The sequence below is a fragment of the Salvelinus alpinus genome, chromosome 30 (genome assembly GCF_045679555.1).
Source record: "Salvelinus alpinus chromosome 30, SLU_Salpinus.1, whole genome shotgun sequence".
Taxonomy (NCBI): domain Eukaryota; kingdom Metazoa; phylum Chordata; class Actinopteri; order Salmoniformes; family Salmonidae; genus Salvelinus; species Salvelinus alpinus.
Window position 1 is genome coordinate 1,112,380 of NC_092115.1, and position 17,338 is coordinate 1,129,717.

General features: G+C 44.7%; 1 protein-coding gene across 1 annotated transcript in view; it reads left to right on the forward strand.

Annotated features, from left to right (window-relative positions):
• The window catches only part of LOC139559548 (oxygen-regulated protein 1), a 123,096-nt gene that overhangs the window by 57,364 nt on the left and 48,394 nt on the right, over positions 1-17,338 (forward strand). The window contains exons 13-17 of the mRNA XM_071375638.1: positions 1-115; positions 1,238-1,456; positions 1,505-1,552; positions 1,688-2,445; positions 3,127-4,522. The exon at positions 1-115 is cut by the window's left edge and continues 779 nt beyond it. Of these exons, the coding sequence (XP_071231739.1) occupies positions 1-115; positions 1,238-1,456; positions 1,505-1,552; positions 1,688-2,445; positions 3,127-4,522 (2,536 nt within the window). The remainder of the gene's footprint in view (positions 116-1,237; positions 1,457-1,504; positions 1,553-1,687; positions 2,446-3,126; positions 4,523-17,338) is intronic.

Below are 17,338 nucleotides of genomic sequence, written 5' to 3' on the forward strand. Positions count from 1 at the left end.
TGAAACAGAAGCAACAGCCATTCACTCTGAGGAGGTCAACACTGCTGCAGATCGGACACAAGATGTTAATACAGCCATAGAATCAGGCATGAGGGAATCAAAGTTGATGAAGTCCGTAAAGTCAGAACCAACACTACAGTCTGATATACTTTTAGATCCTGGCAGGAGGGAGTCAACAGAAACAAAGTCATTACAATCACTGAAGTCATTGCTATCAGTACGGTCACTGAGGTCAGTAAAGTCATTACAGTCACTAAAGTCATTGGAGACTGATGATGGTGTACTAATTGAGCCTGGAACAGAAAGAGAATCAGGGAAGTCCAAGTCAATGCAGTCAATTAACTCAGAAATGTCATTGAAGTCAGTGAAGTCAGAGCCTGATATTGGTGGACTATCAGACCCTGACAGGATGGAGTCAAAAGAGAGGGAGTCAATGAAGTCATTGCTTTCAGTACAGTCATTGAAGTCAGTACAGTCATTGAAGTCAGTACAGTCATTGAAATCAGTACAGTCATTGCAGTCAGTACAGTCATTGAAATCAGTACAGTCATTGAAGTCAGTACAGTCATTGAAGTCAGTACAGTCATTGAAATCAGTACAGTCATTGCAGTCAGTACAGTCATTGAAGTCAGTACAGTCATTGCAGTCAGTACAGTCATTGAAGTCAGTACAGTCATTGCAGTCAGTACAGTCATTGCAGTCAGTACAGTCATTGAAGTCAGTAAAGTCATTGAAATCAGTAAAGACATCCCAAGATGTTAGTCCATTAATAGAATCAGGCATGAGGGAGTCAAAGTCAATGTCAATGCTGTCAATGAAGTCTATTCAGTCATTGAAATCAGTAAAGTCAGAGAATTCAATTACAACAGTAAAGTCAGTGCAGTCATTGAAATCAGTACACTCGTTGGTGTCAGTGCAGTCACTGAAATCACCAGCAGAGGTAGAGTCTGAAGTATCAGTTTCATTGAAATCAGTGAAGTCAGCTCAGTCATTGAAGTCAGTGAAGTCAGCTCAGTCATTGAAGTCAGTGAAGTCAATACAACAATTGAACTCAGTGAAGTCAGTGAAGTCATTGAAGTCAGTGAAGTCAATACAGTCATTGAACTCAGTGAAGTCAATACAGTCATTGAACTCAGTGAAGTCATTGAACTCAGTGAAGTCAGCTCAGTCATTGAAGTCAGTAAGGTCAGCTCAGTCAGCTTCTGAAGTATGTAGTCCAGCTGGTTCTGTTCATGAGAAAGATGTGGAGGAAGGATATGACGCTGAGGTGGAGGATGAGAAAGAAGAGGTGGAGGAGGAGGAGGTGGAGGATGAGAAAGAAGAGGTGGAGGAGGTGGAGGATGAGAAAGAGGTGGAGAAGGTGGAGGATGAGAAAGAAGAGGTGGAGGAGGTGGAGGTGGAAGATGAGAAAAAAGAGGTGGAGGAGGTGGAGGATGAGAAAGAAGAGGTGGAGGAGGTGGAGGATGAGAAAGAAGAGGTGGAGGAGGTGGAGGATGAGAAAGAAGAGGTGGAGGAGGTGGAGGATGAGAAAGAAGGGGTGGAGGAGGTGGAGGATGAGAAAGAAGAGGTGGAGGAGGTGGAGGATGAGAAAGAAGAGGTGGAGGAGGAGGAGGAGGTGGAGGATGAGAAAGAAGAGGTGGAGGAGGAAGATGAGGAGGTGGAAAATGAGAAAGAAAATGTGGAGGAGAAAGATGAGGAGGTGGAGGATGAGAAAGAAGAGGTGGAGGAGGAGGTGGAGGATGAGAAAAAAGAGGTGGAGAAGGAAGATGAGGAGGTGGAAGATGAGAAAGAAAATGTGGAGGAGAAAGATGAGGAGGTGGAGGATGAGAAAGAGGAGGTGGAGGAGGTGGAGGTGGAGGATGAGAAAGAGGTGGAGGATGAGAAAGAAGAGGAGGAGGAGGAGGAGGTGGAGGAGGAGGAGAAAGAAGAGGAGGAGGAGGATGAAAAGGCACAGAATGGAGAAGAGGGAGATAATGAGGAAGAGGAGGAGAAAGATGAGGAGTTGGTTGAGGAGGAGGAAGTGGAGGAGGAGGTTAAGGATATGGAGGGAGATAATGAGGGGGAGGAGGAAAGGGTGGAGGAGGAGGGTGAGGAAGTTGAGAGGCAGAGGAAGGAGTTAGCAGAAAAGGAAGAGGAGGGAGAAAGTGAAGAAGATGAGGAGGAGAAGGAGGAGAGAGAAGAGGTGGGGGAAGAGGAAAAGGGCGGAATGGTGGAGAGTGAGGACAAGAGATCTGAATCAGACTTTGAAGAGGGCAGGAGTGTTGATAGTCAACCATCCTCAGATAACAAAGTCTGTTCCAGTGGCAGGATGTTAGATGAAGTCTGTTATATAGAAGAACGGGGTTCAGAAGAGGAGGGAGAGGAGAAGGAGGACCAGGGCAGCTGTGAAGAGCAGAATTATGATGAGGGGGAGCAGGTGGAGGAAGAGAAGGCAGCTGAGGTTGGGTCGGAAGTATCAATGTCAAGGAAGTTCATTAAGTCTTTAATGTCAGAGAAATCAGTGAAGTCAGAGAAATCTGTAATGTCTGAGGAATCTGTAATGTCTGAGAAATCTGTAATGTCAGAGGAATCTGTAATGTCTGAGGAATTAGAGGTAGAGTCTAAAGCATCAGAGCAGGGAGGAAGGGAGTCAATGAAATCAATGTCAATGAAATCAGTGAAATCAGAAAAGTCAAGAAAGTCAGTAATAACAGAGAAATCAGAGAAATCCATGAAATCTTTCAATTCAGAAAAGTCAATGACTTCAAGGCAATCTGTAAAGTCAGATCAATCTGTAAAGTCAGATCAATCTGTAAAGTCAGATAAGTCTGTAAAGTCAGATAAGTCTGTAAAGTCAGATCCATCTGTAAAGTCAGATAAGTCTGTAAAGTCAGATCAATCTGTAAAGTCAGATAAGTCTGTAAAGTCAGATCAATCTGTAAAGTCAGATAAGTCTGTAAAGTCAGATCCATCTGTAAAGTCAGATAAGTCTGTAAAGTCAGATCAATCTGTAAAGTCAGATAAGTCTGTAAAGTCAGATCAATCTGTAAAGTCAGATAAGTCTGTAAAGTCAGATCAATCTGAGGTAGAGTGTAAAGTCTCAGAACACAAGGAGGTCAATGCAGTGTCCAACAACTCCTCCTCTAGAGCCATAAACCTCTGTGGTGTCAAAGATCAGGGTCTAGACACCTCCAACGAACTAAAGACTGACGAAGGAGAGGAAGAGGAGGATGAAGAAGAAGAGGTCAGAGGTAAAGACTGCTCCCATCCTGTGGAGATATCTCAGGAGCTTCTAGACTTCGTCAACACTGCTCTGAAGTCTTCCTCCCTGATGTTCACCTACGACCCTAAGGGTAACCTGCGGATCGAGCCGGAGGGGGCAACCAGGGTCGTCCATACCAAACAGATGGTTATATTTAATGGATGCGTCGACAGCCAGTACGGCCTGAAGAGACTGCCCAGCCCCAACACCTCTGACCTGTCTGACTACAGACCTGAGACATCCAGCAGCGGAGGGTACAAGACCCAGGGGTCAGTGGACATGTCAACGGAGAGCGGAGACGAAGACAAGGAAGAGGCAGGGAGACACTCGCCTGGCTTTCGACGTATCAGACAGACTAGTGACAAGCAGAGTAAAGCAGGTACCACCTCTCTGGAGCTCTGGGCCTCTAAACCCTCGTCAGAAATGAAAGCAGATCAGTTGAGGAGCCCTGAGAGTCTTGAAGGGAAGAGGCCCACAGAGAGCTTTGAGTCTTGTGACTCTGGGGCTAAAGTCTGTGGGGAGAGCCTGTCGTACGTCAGCGGGTCCGGCTCAGTGAAGACAGAACCAGGACCAGAGCTGGTCAGGATGATCGATCAGGGGCGTTGGCTGTTTAAGGAGGGGGACTCTCCTGAAGGGGTGGGAGGAGCGTGGCAGAGCGCAGCAGACTCTAAGAGCCTCCCTGACTCTAGTGAGGGTGTTCTGATTGACCAGGGGCGCTGGCTTCTTAAGGAGAATCACCTAATCAGGAAGTCTCCCCCGGTTCCCATGGGGATGTACGGTAACCTTGACAACACGTCCGTGGATACGACCCTCAGTGAGGAGGCTCCAGCCTACGACCACCACTCCTCCTCCTCCCTCCACCACCACCTCAACCCCTTGTCTGTCCTCTCCTCCTCCGAGCTAGAGGAGCTGGCCCGACCTCTGACCCCTAAGTGCACCTATTACAACATGTCCCACAGCAGCGACTCAGACCCCTTCCTTGACGATCTCAGCCTCAACGGGAACGGGGCAAGGGAGAGGTCAGAGGGCAGGGATCAGGGGTTGCAGGGCAGGTCTAAGAGGGAGACAGCTGTGGACACATCCCGGACCTGGGCGAGGAAAAACGGCAGCATGTCGTCGTTCACCTCGGTGGAGTTCAGGATGCGGGACGGCAGGGTGCATCCGGAGGCGGGGCATCCGGAGGCGGGGCATCCGGAGGCGGGGCTGGGTGGGTCAGAGGCTGCTGTAGAGCAGAGCTCCAGGACTGCAGTGGACATGTCTGGACGGAGCAGGGTTATGCAGGTACAGAGCAGTCTGCAGTCTCTACGCTGTGGACCGTATTGTCCTATACTATAGTAACTGCTTTGACCTGTTATGACAGACCTGTCCCATACCATATACAACACAGACCTGTCCCATACCATATACAACGCAGACCTGTCCCATACCATATACAACACAGACCTGTCCCATACCATATACAACACAGACCTGTCCCATACCATATACAACACAGACCTGTCCCATACCATGTACAACACAGACCTGTCCCATACCATATACAACACAGACCTGTCCCATACCATGTACAACACAGACCTGTCCCATACCATATACAACACAGACCTGTCCCATACCATATACAACACAGACCTGTCCCATACCATATACAACACAGACCTGTCCCATACCATATACAACATAGACCTGTCCCATACCATGTACAACACAGACCTGTCCCATACAATATACAACACAGACCTGTCCCATACCATGTACAACACAGACCTGTCCCATACCATATACAACACAGACCTGTCCCATACCATATACAACACAGACCTGTCCCATACCATATACAACACAGACCTGTCCCATACCATGTACAACACAGACCTGTCCCATACCATATACAACACAGACCTGTCCCATACCATATACAACACAGACCTGTCCCATACCATATACAACACAGACCTGTCCCATACCATATACAACACAGACCTGTCCCATACCATATACAACACAGACCTGTCCCATACCATGTACAACACAGACCTGTCCCATACCATATACAACACAGACCTGTCCCATACCTTATACAACACAGACCTGTCCAATACCATGTACAACACAGACCTGTCCCATACAATATACAACACAGACCTGTCCCATACCATGTACAACACAGACCTGTCCCATACCATATACAACACAGACCTGTCCCATACCATATACAACACAGACCTGTCCCATACCATATACAACACAGACCTGTCCCATACCATGTACAACACAGACCTGTCCCATACCATATACAACACAGACCTGTCCCATACCATATACAACATAGACCTGTCCCATACCATATACAACACAGACCTGTCCCATACCATATACAACACAGACCTGTCCCATACCATATACAACACAGACCTGTCCCATACCATGTACAACACAGACCTGTCCCATACCATATACAACACAGACCTGTCCCATACCTTATACAACACAGACCTGTCCAATACCATGTACAACACAGACCTGTCCCATACCATATACAACACAGACCTGTCCCATACCATGTACAACACAGACCTGTCCCATACCATATACAACACAGACCTGTCCCATACCATATACAACGCAGGTCTGTCCCATACAATATACAACACAGACCTGTCCCATACCATATACAACGCAGACCTGTCCCATACAATATACAACACAGACCTGTCCCATACCATTTACAACACAGACCTGTCCCATACCATATACAACACAGACCTGTCCCATACCATATACAACGCAGACCTGTCCCATACCATATACAACGCAGACCTGTCCCATACCATATACAACGCAGACCTGTCCCATACCATATACAACACAGACCTGTCCCATACCATATACAACACAGACCTGTCCCATACCATATACAACACAGACCTGTCCCATACCATATACAACACAGACCTGTCCCATACCATGTACAACACAGACCTGTCCCATACCATATACCATGCAGACCTGTCCCATACCATATACAACGCAGATCTGTCCCATACCATATACAACACAGACCTGTCCCATACCATGTACAGCACAGACCTTTCAATACCATATACAACACAGACCTGTCCCATACCATATACAACGCATACCTGTCCCATGTATGGTATCATACTATAATACTATTGGTACTGTCTGTACTGTCCTATACTATAATACTATTGGTAGTGTCTGTACTGTCCTATACTATAATACTATTGGTAGTGTCTGTACTGTCCTATACTATAATACTATTGGTACTGTCTGTACTGTCCTATACTATAATACTATTGGTAGTGTCTGTACTGTCTTTACTGTCCTATACTATTTTACTATTGGTACTGTGTGTACTGTCCTATACTATAATACTATTGGTACTGTCTGTACTGTCCTATACTATAATACTATTGGTAGTGTCTGTACTGTCTTTACTGTCCTATACTATAATACTATTGGTAGTGTCTGTACTGTCCTATACTATAATACTATTGGTACTGTCTGTACTGTCCTATACTATAATACTATTGGTAGTGTCTGTACTGTCTGTACTGTCCTATACTATAATACTATTGGTACTGTGTGTACTGTCCTATACTATAATACTATTGGTACTGTCTGTACTGTCCTATACTATAATACTATTGGTAGTGTCTGTACTGTCTGTACTGTCCTATACTATAATACTATTGGTACTGTCTGTACTGTCCTATATTATATTACTACGCTGTGAGAGTTGTCTCTACGCTCTAACCACTAGGCTACGCTGTGAGAGTTGTCTCTACGCTCTAACCACTAGGCTACGCTGTGAGAGTTGTCTCTACGCTCTAACCACTAGGCTACGCTGTGAGAGTTGTCTCTACGCTCTAACCACTAGGCTACGCTGTGAGAGTTGTCTCTACGCTCTAACCACTAGGCTACGCTGTGAGAGTTGTCTTTACGCTCTAACCACTAGGCTACGCTGTGAGAGTTGTCTCTATGCTCTAACCACTAGGCTACGCTGTGAGAGTTGTGCCTCTCACATGTGCAGATTATTATTATAATTTCATGAGTGACGGAACTCAAAGCAGCAAATGTATTTTTATAACAAATAAATGTTGAATAACATAAAGTTACCACAATGTCACCTCACATATCCAGATTATAATCTGTTAGCAAATCAGGAAGGAAATGTAATAAATGAGGGGTACTCAGATATTAGAGCAATTTATTTATTGATCATTGGTTGATGATCAGTGATAATCTGTTGTTGTACATGTTGATCCGGTTTCTCTCTGTATGATATACAGTACAGATTTGTAAATACTGTACAGATCTCACCTTCACAAAATGAAGATCATGTTTATATGTATAAAACTCTAACATGTTCTTCTAAAAACATTGTTGATTACAAACAAACTAAATGATGAAAAAACGGTACATAACGAATACTGTTAAAGGCAGCTGCTGTTATCAATGTGTATTGTATATGTTCTTGTTGTTGATGTTGTTGTTGTTGTGAGGATTTGGTACATTATTAAATGATTCCTCTGTGATACACTGGCAACTAGAATAGTAGCTATGTTGTGTGTGAACTCCTGTACCAGAGAGAGAATCTAGCTGTCAGTCATATGGGTGGTTACCTAGGAAACAGGGTGGGTGACACCCTAAACTCAGAGGTATTCATGTCATCAGAAGGAATTCCCCTCAACCACGCCCACAAATTGGGGAAAACAAATGTTCTTTCCCATTGATCCCCACTGTAAATATTCTTTCCCATTGATCCCCACTGTAAATATTCTTTCCCATTGATCCCCACTGTAAATATTCTTTCCCATTGATCCCCACTGTAAATATTCTTTCCCATTGATCCCCACTGTAAATATTCTTTCCCATTGATCCCCACTGTAAACATTCTTTCCCATTGATCCCCACTGTAAATATTCTTTCCCATTGATCCCCACTGTAAATATTCTTTCCCATTGATCCCCACTGTAAACATTCTTTCCCATTGATCCCCACTGTAAATATTCTTTCCCATTGATCCCCACTGTAAATATTCTTTCCCATTGAACCCCACTGTAAATATTCTTTCCCATTGATCCCCACTGTAAACATTCTTTCCCATTGATCCCCACTGTAAATATTCTTTCCCATTGAACCCCACTGTAAATATTCTTTCCCATTGATCCCCACTGTAAAAGACTCCATTTTGTTGTCGATTTTTTTGATATACAGAAATCACAAAACATGCTGAAAAGCTGCTGTGTTGTTCAATGTCCATGTAACCAGGTCCAAAATCACTACCTATGGTTCGCATGCTCCCAACTTTTGTAACTCCACTCACTACTTGTAGCTGTATAGTCTGTAACTCCACACACTACTTGTAGCTGTATAGTCTGTTAGTAACTCCACTCACTACTTGTAGCTGTATAGTCTGTAACTCCACACACTACTTGTAGCTGTATAGTCTGTTAGTAACTCCACTCACTACTTGTAGCTGTATAGTCTGTTACTCCACTCACTACTTGTAGCTGTATAGTCTGTTAGTAACTCCACTCACTACTTGTAGCTGTATAGTCTGTTAGTAACTCCACTCACTACTTGTAGCTGTATAGTCTGTTAGTAACTCCACTCACTACTTGTAGCTGTATAGTCTGTTAGTAACTCTACTCACTACTTGTAGCTGTATAGTCTGTTAGTAACTCGAATCACTACTTGTAGTTGTATAGTCTGTTAGTAACTCCACTCACTACTTGTAGTTGTATTGTCTGTTAGTAACTCCACTCACTACTTGTAGTTGTATAGTCTGTTAGTAACTCCACTTACTACTTGTAGCTGTATAGTCTGTTAGTAACTCCACTCACTACTTGTAGTTGTATAGTCTGTTAGTAACTCCACTCACTACTTGTAGCTGTATAGTCTGTAACTCCACACACTACTTGTAGCTGTATAGTCTGTTAGTAACTCCACTCACTACTTGTAGTTGTATTGTCTGTTAGTAACTCCACTCACTACTTGTAGCTGTATAGTCTGTAACTCCACTCACTACTTGTAGTTGTATAGTCTGTTAGTAACTCCACTCACTACTTGTAGTTGTATTGTCTGTTAGTAACTCCACTCACTACTTGTAGCTGTATAGTCTGTAACTCCACTCACTACTTGTAGTTGTATAGTCTGTTAGTAACTCCACTCACTACTTGTAGTTGTATAGTCTGTTAGTAACTCCACTCACTACTTGTAGTTGTATAGTCTGTTAGTAACTCCACTCACTACTTGTAGCTGTATAGTCTGTAACTCCACTCACTAATTGTAGCTGTATAGTCTGTTAGTAACTCCACTCACTACTTGTAGCTGTATAGTCTGTAACTCCACTCACTAGTAGCTGTATAGTCTGTAACTCCACTCACTACTTGTAGTTGTATAGTCTGTTAGTAACTCCACTCACTACTTGTAGTTGTATTGTCTGTTAGTAACTCCACTCACTACTTGTAGCTGTATAGTCTGTAACTCCACTCACTACTTGTAGTTGTATAGTCTGTTAGTAACTCCACTCACTACTTGTAGTTGTATAGTCTGTTAGTAACTCCACTCACTGCTTGTAGTTGTATAGTCTGTTAGTAACTCCACTCACTACTTGTAGCTGTATAGTCTGTAACTCCACTCACTACTTGTAGCTGTATAGTCTGTTAGTAACTCCACTCACTACTTGTAGCTGTATAGTCTGTTAGTAACTCCACTCACTACTTGTAGCTGTATAGTCTGTAACTCCACTCACTACTTGTAGCTGTATAGTCTGTAACTCCACTCACTACTTGTAGCTGTATAGTCTGTTAGTAACTCCACTCACTACTTGTAGCTGTATAGTCTGTTAGTAACTCCACTCACTACTTGTAGTTGTATAGTCCGTTAGTAACTCCACTCACTACTTGTAGTTGTATAGTCCGTTAGTAACTCCACTCACTACTTGTAGCTGTATAGTCTGTAACTCCACTCACTACTCGTAGCTGTATAGTCTGTAACTCCACTCACTACTTGTAGTTGTATAGTCTGTTAGTAGCTCCACTCACTACTTGTAGCTGTATAGTCTGTAACTCCACTCACTACTTGTAGCTGTATAGTCTGTTAGTAACTCCACTCACTACTTGTAGCTGTATAGTCTGTAACTCCACTCACTACTTGTAGCTGTATAGTCTGTTAGTAACTCCACTCACTACTTGTAGCTGTATAGTCTGTTAGTAACTCCACTCACTACTTGTAGCTGTATAGTCTGTTAGTAACTCCACTCACTACTTGTAGTTGTATAGTCTGTTAGTAACTCTACTCACTACTTGTAGCTGTATAGTCTGTAACTCCACTCACTACTTGTAGCTGTATAGTCTGTTAGTAACTCCACTCACTACTTGTAGTTGTATAGTCTGTTAGTAACTCCACTCACTACTTGTAGTTGTATAGTCCGTTAGTAACTCCACTCACTACTTGTAGTTGTATAGTCTGTTAGTAACTCCACTCACTACTTGTAGCTGTATAGTCTGTTAGTAACTCCACTCACTACTTGTAGCTGTATAGTCTGTTAGTAACTCCACTCACTACTTGTAGTTGTATAGTCTGTTAGTAACTCCACTCACTACTTGTAGCTGTATAGTCTGTTAGTAACTCCACTCACTACTTGTAGCTGTATAGTCTGTTTAACTCCACTCACTACTTGTAGCTGTATAGTCTGTTAGTAACTCCACTCACTACTTGTAGCTGTATAGTCTGTAACTCCACTCACTACTTGTAGCTGTATAGTCTGTTAGTAACTCCACTCACTACTTGTAGCTGTATAGTCTGTAACTCCACTCACTACTTGTAGCTGTATAGTCTGTTAGTAACTCCACTCACTACTTGTAGCTGTATAGTCTGTAACTCCACTCACTACTTGTAGTTGTATAGTCTGTTAGTAACTCCACTCACTACTTGTAGTTGTATAGTCTGTTAGTAACTCCACTCACTACTTGTAGTTGTATAGTCTGTTAGTAACTCCACTCACTACTTGTAGTTGTATAGTCTGTTAGTAACTCCACTCACTACTTGTAGCTGTATAGTCTGTTAGTAACTCTACTCACTACTTGTAGCTGTATAGTCTGTTAGTAACTCCACTCACTACTTGTAGCTGTATAGTCTGTTAGTAACTCCACTCACTACTTGTAGTTGTATAGTCTGTTAGTAACTCCACTCACTACTTGTAGCTGTAAAGACCATTTGTTTGTGTTGTTAATCTTGGTTACCTTAATGTTCTGGTTGGTAGCTAGCTAGCTCTCACTTATGTGGCTAACGTTTGCGGCATAATATGAGAACGCTTGGGAGCAGACAATGTTGAAAAGTCATCTTTAGACATGTTGTACTTTTCTTAAACGTAGTTTTTTAATTGACTATAACCAGCAGACAACACCAAAATTGTGTTTGAAAAAGGTTACTTAATCTCTGGGAGAGACTTGCTGACTGGAGAGCAGTTGGGCTACCAGATACTGTTGGTGTTCTATAGGAGGGGCTGGTTCTCTGTCTCAGTTAGTGTTGGTGCTGTGAGTACAGATAGAGGGCGCCAGCTCAGTGAAGTCTTACACAGTCATCTCCTGAATACTCACACACACTCGCGCATAGGCACTCACACCCACAGGCGTCACACAAACACAGGAGCTCACACACGTCTTTTTAATACAAAGGCTCAGCTGGGACCCTCAGTTAGGATTTACAGCCTGTCTTCATCACACAAAGATCCTGTCTAGTCTATTGAACACTCTATGGTCCTCTGTACCATCATCAAGATTATGGATCAGCTGCCTGGTCCAGCTCAGAGCGGTAGGTGATGTTATGGTGCTATCTCCATGGTTACGGGACTAAATATATTATCTCCGCAGCGCCTCAGGTCTGGAAACACAGTCACCACTCTCCCCATCACTACATACCGGCCTGGACCTAAACAGATAACCACTTATCTGCACCACTCTCCCCATCACTACATACCGGCCTGTACCTAAACCACTCTCCCCATCACTACATACCGGCCTGGACCTAAACAGATAACCACTTATCTGCACCACTCTCCCCATCACTACATACCGGCCTGGACCTAAACCACTCTCCCCATCTCTACATACCGGCCTGTACCTAAACAGATAACCACTTATCTGCACCACTCTCCCTATCACTACATACCGGCCTGGACCTAAACCACTCTCCCCATCACTACATACCGGCCTGTACCTAAACCACTCTCCCCATCACTACATACCGGCCTGGACCTAAACAGATAACCACTTATCTGCACCACTCTCCCCATCACTACATACCGGCCTGTACCTAAACCACTCTCCCCATCACTACATACCGGCCTGGACCTAAACAGATAACCACTTATCTGCACCACTCTCCCCATCTCTACATACCGGCCTGTACCTAAACCACTCTCCCCATCACTACATACCGGCCTGTACCTAAACAGATAACCACTTATCTGCACCACTCTCCCCATCACTACATACCGGCCTGTACCTAAACCACTCTCCCCATCACTACATACCGGCCTGGACCTAAACCACTCTCCCCATCACTACATACCGGCCTGTACCTAAACCACTCTCCCCATCACTACATACCGGCCTGTACCTAAACAGATAACCACTTATCTGCACCACTCTCCCCATCACTACATACCGGCCTGTACCTAAACCACTCTCCCCATCACTACATACCGGCCTGGACCTAAACAGATAACCACTTATCTGCACCACTCTCCCCATCTCTACATACCGGCCTGTACCTAAACCACTCTCCCCATCACTACATACCGGCCTGGACCTAAACAGATAACCACTTATCTGCACCACTCTCCCCATCTCTACATACCGGCCTGTACCTAAACCACTCTCCCCATCTCTACATACCGGCCTGTACCTAAACAGATAACCACTTATCTGCACCACTCTCCCCATCTCTACATACCGGCCTGTACCTAAACCACTCTCCCCATCACTACATACCGGCCTGGACCTAAACAGATAACCACTTATCTGCACCACTCTCCCCATCTCTACATACCGGCCTGGACCTAAACAGATAACCACTTATCTGCACCACTCTCCCCATCTCTACATACCGGCCTGTACCTAAACCACTCTCCCCATCACTACATACCGGCCTGGACCTAAACAGATAACCACTTATCTGCACCACTCTCCCCATCTCTACATACCGGCCTGGACCTAAACAGATAACCACTTATCTGCACCACTCTCCCCATCTCTACATACCGGCCTGTACCTAAACCACTCTCCCCATCTCTACATACCGGCCTGTACCTAAACAGATAACCACTTATCTGCACCACTCTCCCTATCACTACATACCGGCCTGGACCTAAACCACTCTCCCCATCACTACATACCGGCCTGGACCTAAACAGATAACCACTTATCTGCACCACTCTCCCCATCTCTACATACCGGCCTGGACCTAAACAGATAACCACTTATCTGCACCACTCTCCCCATCACTACATACCGGCCTGGACCTAAACAGATAACCACTTATCTGCACCACTCTCCCCATCACTACATACCGGCCTGTACCTAAACCACTCTCCCCATCTCTACATACCGGCCTGGACCTAAACAGATAACCACTTATCTGCACCACTCTCCCCATCTCTACATACCGGCCTGTACCTAAACCACTCTCCCCATCTCTACATACCGGCCTGGACAGTAGGAACACAGGACACATCCCAAATAGTATCCTGTCCTGATGTACGGGGCTGTACATCAGGAATAGTGTCTTATCTGTTACCGCCCCCATTGGGCTGTACTTCAGGAATAGTGTCTTATCTGTTACCGCCCCCATTGGGCTGTACATCAGGAAGAGTCTCTTATCTGTTACCGCTCATCATTGGGCTGTACATCAGGAAGAGTCTCTTATCTGTTACCGCTCATCATTGGGCTGTACATCAGGAAGAGTCTCTTATCTGTTACCGCTCATCATTGGGCTGTACATCAGGAAGAGTCTCTTATCTGTTACCGCCCCCATTGGGCTGTACATCAGGAAGAGTCTCTTATCTGTTACCGCCCCCATTGGGCTGTACATCAGGAAGAGTCTCTTATCTGTTACCGCTCATCATTGGGCTGTACATCAGGAACAGTCTCCTATATGTTACCGCTCATCATTGGGCTGTACATCAGGAAGAGTCTCTTATCTGTTACCGCTCATCATTGGGCTGTACATCAGGAAGAGTCTCTTATCTGTTACCGCTCATCATTGGGCTGTACATCAGGAAGAGTCTCTTATCTGTTACCGCCCCCATTGGGCTGTACATCAGGAACAGTCTCTTATCTGTTACCGCTCATCATTGGGCTGTACATCAGGAAGAGTCTCTTATCTGTTACCGCCCCCATTGGGCTGTACATCAGGAAGAGTCTCTTATCTGTTACCGCTCATCATTGGGCTGTACACCAGGAACAGTCTCTTATCTGTTACCGCTCATCATTGGGCTGTACATCAGGAAGAGTCTCTTATCTGTTACCGCTCATCATTGGGCTGTACATCAGGAACAGTCTCCTATATGTTACCGCTCATCATTGGGCTGTACATCAGGAAGAGTCTCTTATCTGTTACCGCTCATCATTGGGCTGTACATCAGGAAGAGTCTCTTATCTGTTACCGCTCATCATTGGGCTGTACATCAGGGAGAGTCTCTTATCTGTTACCGCTCATCATTGGGCTGTACACCAGGAACAGTCGCTTATCTGTTACCGCTCATCATTGGGCTGTACGGAGATAATATATTTAGTCCCGTAACCATGGAGATAGAACCATAACTTCACCTACCGCTCTGAGCTGGACCAGGCAGCTGTTACAGCCAACTGGTCTATATTCTGGTCAGGTGACACAGCAGCTCAACACATTAATACGCTGTACTGACTGTCTGAAACTTTTGCATGTCCTTTACCTTCTCCCTGCCGCTGATCAAAGTCATCCCAACCTCTGTAAAGATGTCCACCTGCAAAAACCCCCCCCCCCCCAAAATGTCTAACTATCCGTATCAAGAGTTGCCGCAAAAACGATTGAAATGACACAGTTTGCCAGCGGTGTTCTGGAGTCATCTGAATATCACAGCTGTTTCTCAGAGCATAAAACACATATCAGGACAGAACCGTAACATGACTTGGACGAAAGGAAGACGTGTCACTGCGTTCTTTCATGCAGTTGAACTGGGGTATGACCCCTGGATGACCCCTGGAGGAGATGGACACACTGTCCGAAAAAAGGAATACATTCAAAACTGAGGCTTGAATGCAAAATAAATATGTTTATTTGAACAAATAAGTAATTGTACAAGAAAGTGCATAAATGCAAGTTTTTTTAAAAACACAACCCTTTCAATGGAAATCGTTGGCACACACACCTGTCTTCTATATCAAGGATAATTACATATGTCACATGATCGAGCAAGAAAATACATCAGAACATCTATGAACAAGTACCTTGTCCAATGGAATGCCTGGTCTCTATTTAGTACCTCGTCTAATGGAATTCATGGTCTGATTCAGTACCTCGTCCAATGGAATGCATGGTCTGATTCAGTACCTCGTCCAATGGAACTGATGGTCTGATTCAGTACCTCGCCCAATGGAATGCATGGTCTGATTCAGTACCTCGTCCAATGGAATGCATGGTCTGATTCAGTACCTCGTCCAATGGAACTGATGGTCTGATTCAGTACCTCGCCCAATGGAACTGATGGTCTGATTCAGTACCTCGTCCAATGGAATGCATGGTCTGATTCAGTACCTCGTCCAATGGAACTGATGGTCTGATTCAGTACCTCGTCCAATGGAACTGATGGTCTGATTCAGTACCTCGCCCAATGGAATGCATGGTCTGATTCAGTACCTCGTCCAATGGAATGCATGGTCTGATTCAGTACCTCGTCCAATGGAATGCATGGTCTGATTCAGTACCTCGCCCAATGGAATGCATGATCTGATTCAGTACCTCGTCCAATGGAATGCATGGTCTGATTCAGTACCTCGTCCAATGGAATGCATGATCTGATTCAGTACCTCGCCCAATGGAATGCATGATCTGATTCAGTACCTCGCCCAATGGAATGCATGGTCTAAATTATATACAAAAGCAAAGAGAGAAATATAATATATTTTTGCTTATACATATGCCATGTGAACGTTTCCTCAGAAGACAGGATGGTAAGAGTAGGGGGCCAGAGATAACAATAACAATTCTTCATTCACGCCTGATGGGTGGAGAGTTTTTAAATAGAACATCCACCTGCATTCTCTCTGGAGAAGATGACCCCCCCTACTTGAAGGGTTATCTGCTGTATAGAACAGAAGGACATTGAGGAGTCTGGAAGACCGGCCTCTGAGAAATATTTGACTCTCATAGCCAACTCATAATCCCTCATAGTCCTCCCATAGTAGCTCACAGTCTTCTGATAGTCCCTCGTAGTCCTCTCATAGTCCCTCGTAGTCCTCTGATAGTCCCTCCTAGTCCCGCATAGTCCTCTGATAGTCCCTCCTAGTCCCCTCATAGTCCTCCCATAGTAGCTCACAGTCTTCTGATAGTCCCTCGTAGTCCTCCCATAGTAGCTCACAGTCTTCTGATAGTCCCTCGTAGTCCTCTCATAGTCCTCTCATAGTCCTCTCATAGTCCTCTCATAGTCCCCTCATAGTCCTCCCATAGTAGCTCACAGTCTTCTGATAGTCCCTCGTAGTCCTCCCATAGTAGCTCACAGTCTTCTGATAGTCCCTCGTAGTCCTCTCATATAGTCCCTCCTAGTCCCGCATAGTCCTCTGATAGTCCCTCCTAGTCCCCTCATAGTCCTCCCATAGTAGCTCACAGTCTTCTGATAGTCCCTCGTAGTCCTCCCATAGTAGCTCACAGTCTTCTGATAGTCCCTCGTAGTCCTCCCATAGTAGCTCACAGTCTTCTGATAGTCCCTCGTAGTCCTCTCATAGTCCTCTCATAGTCCTCTCATAGTCCTCTCATAGTCCCCTCATAGTCCTCCCATAGTAGCTCACAGTCTTCTGATAGTCC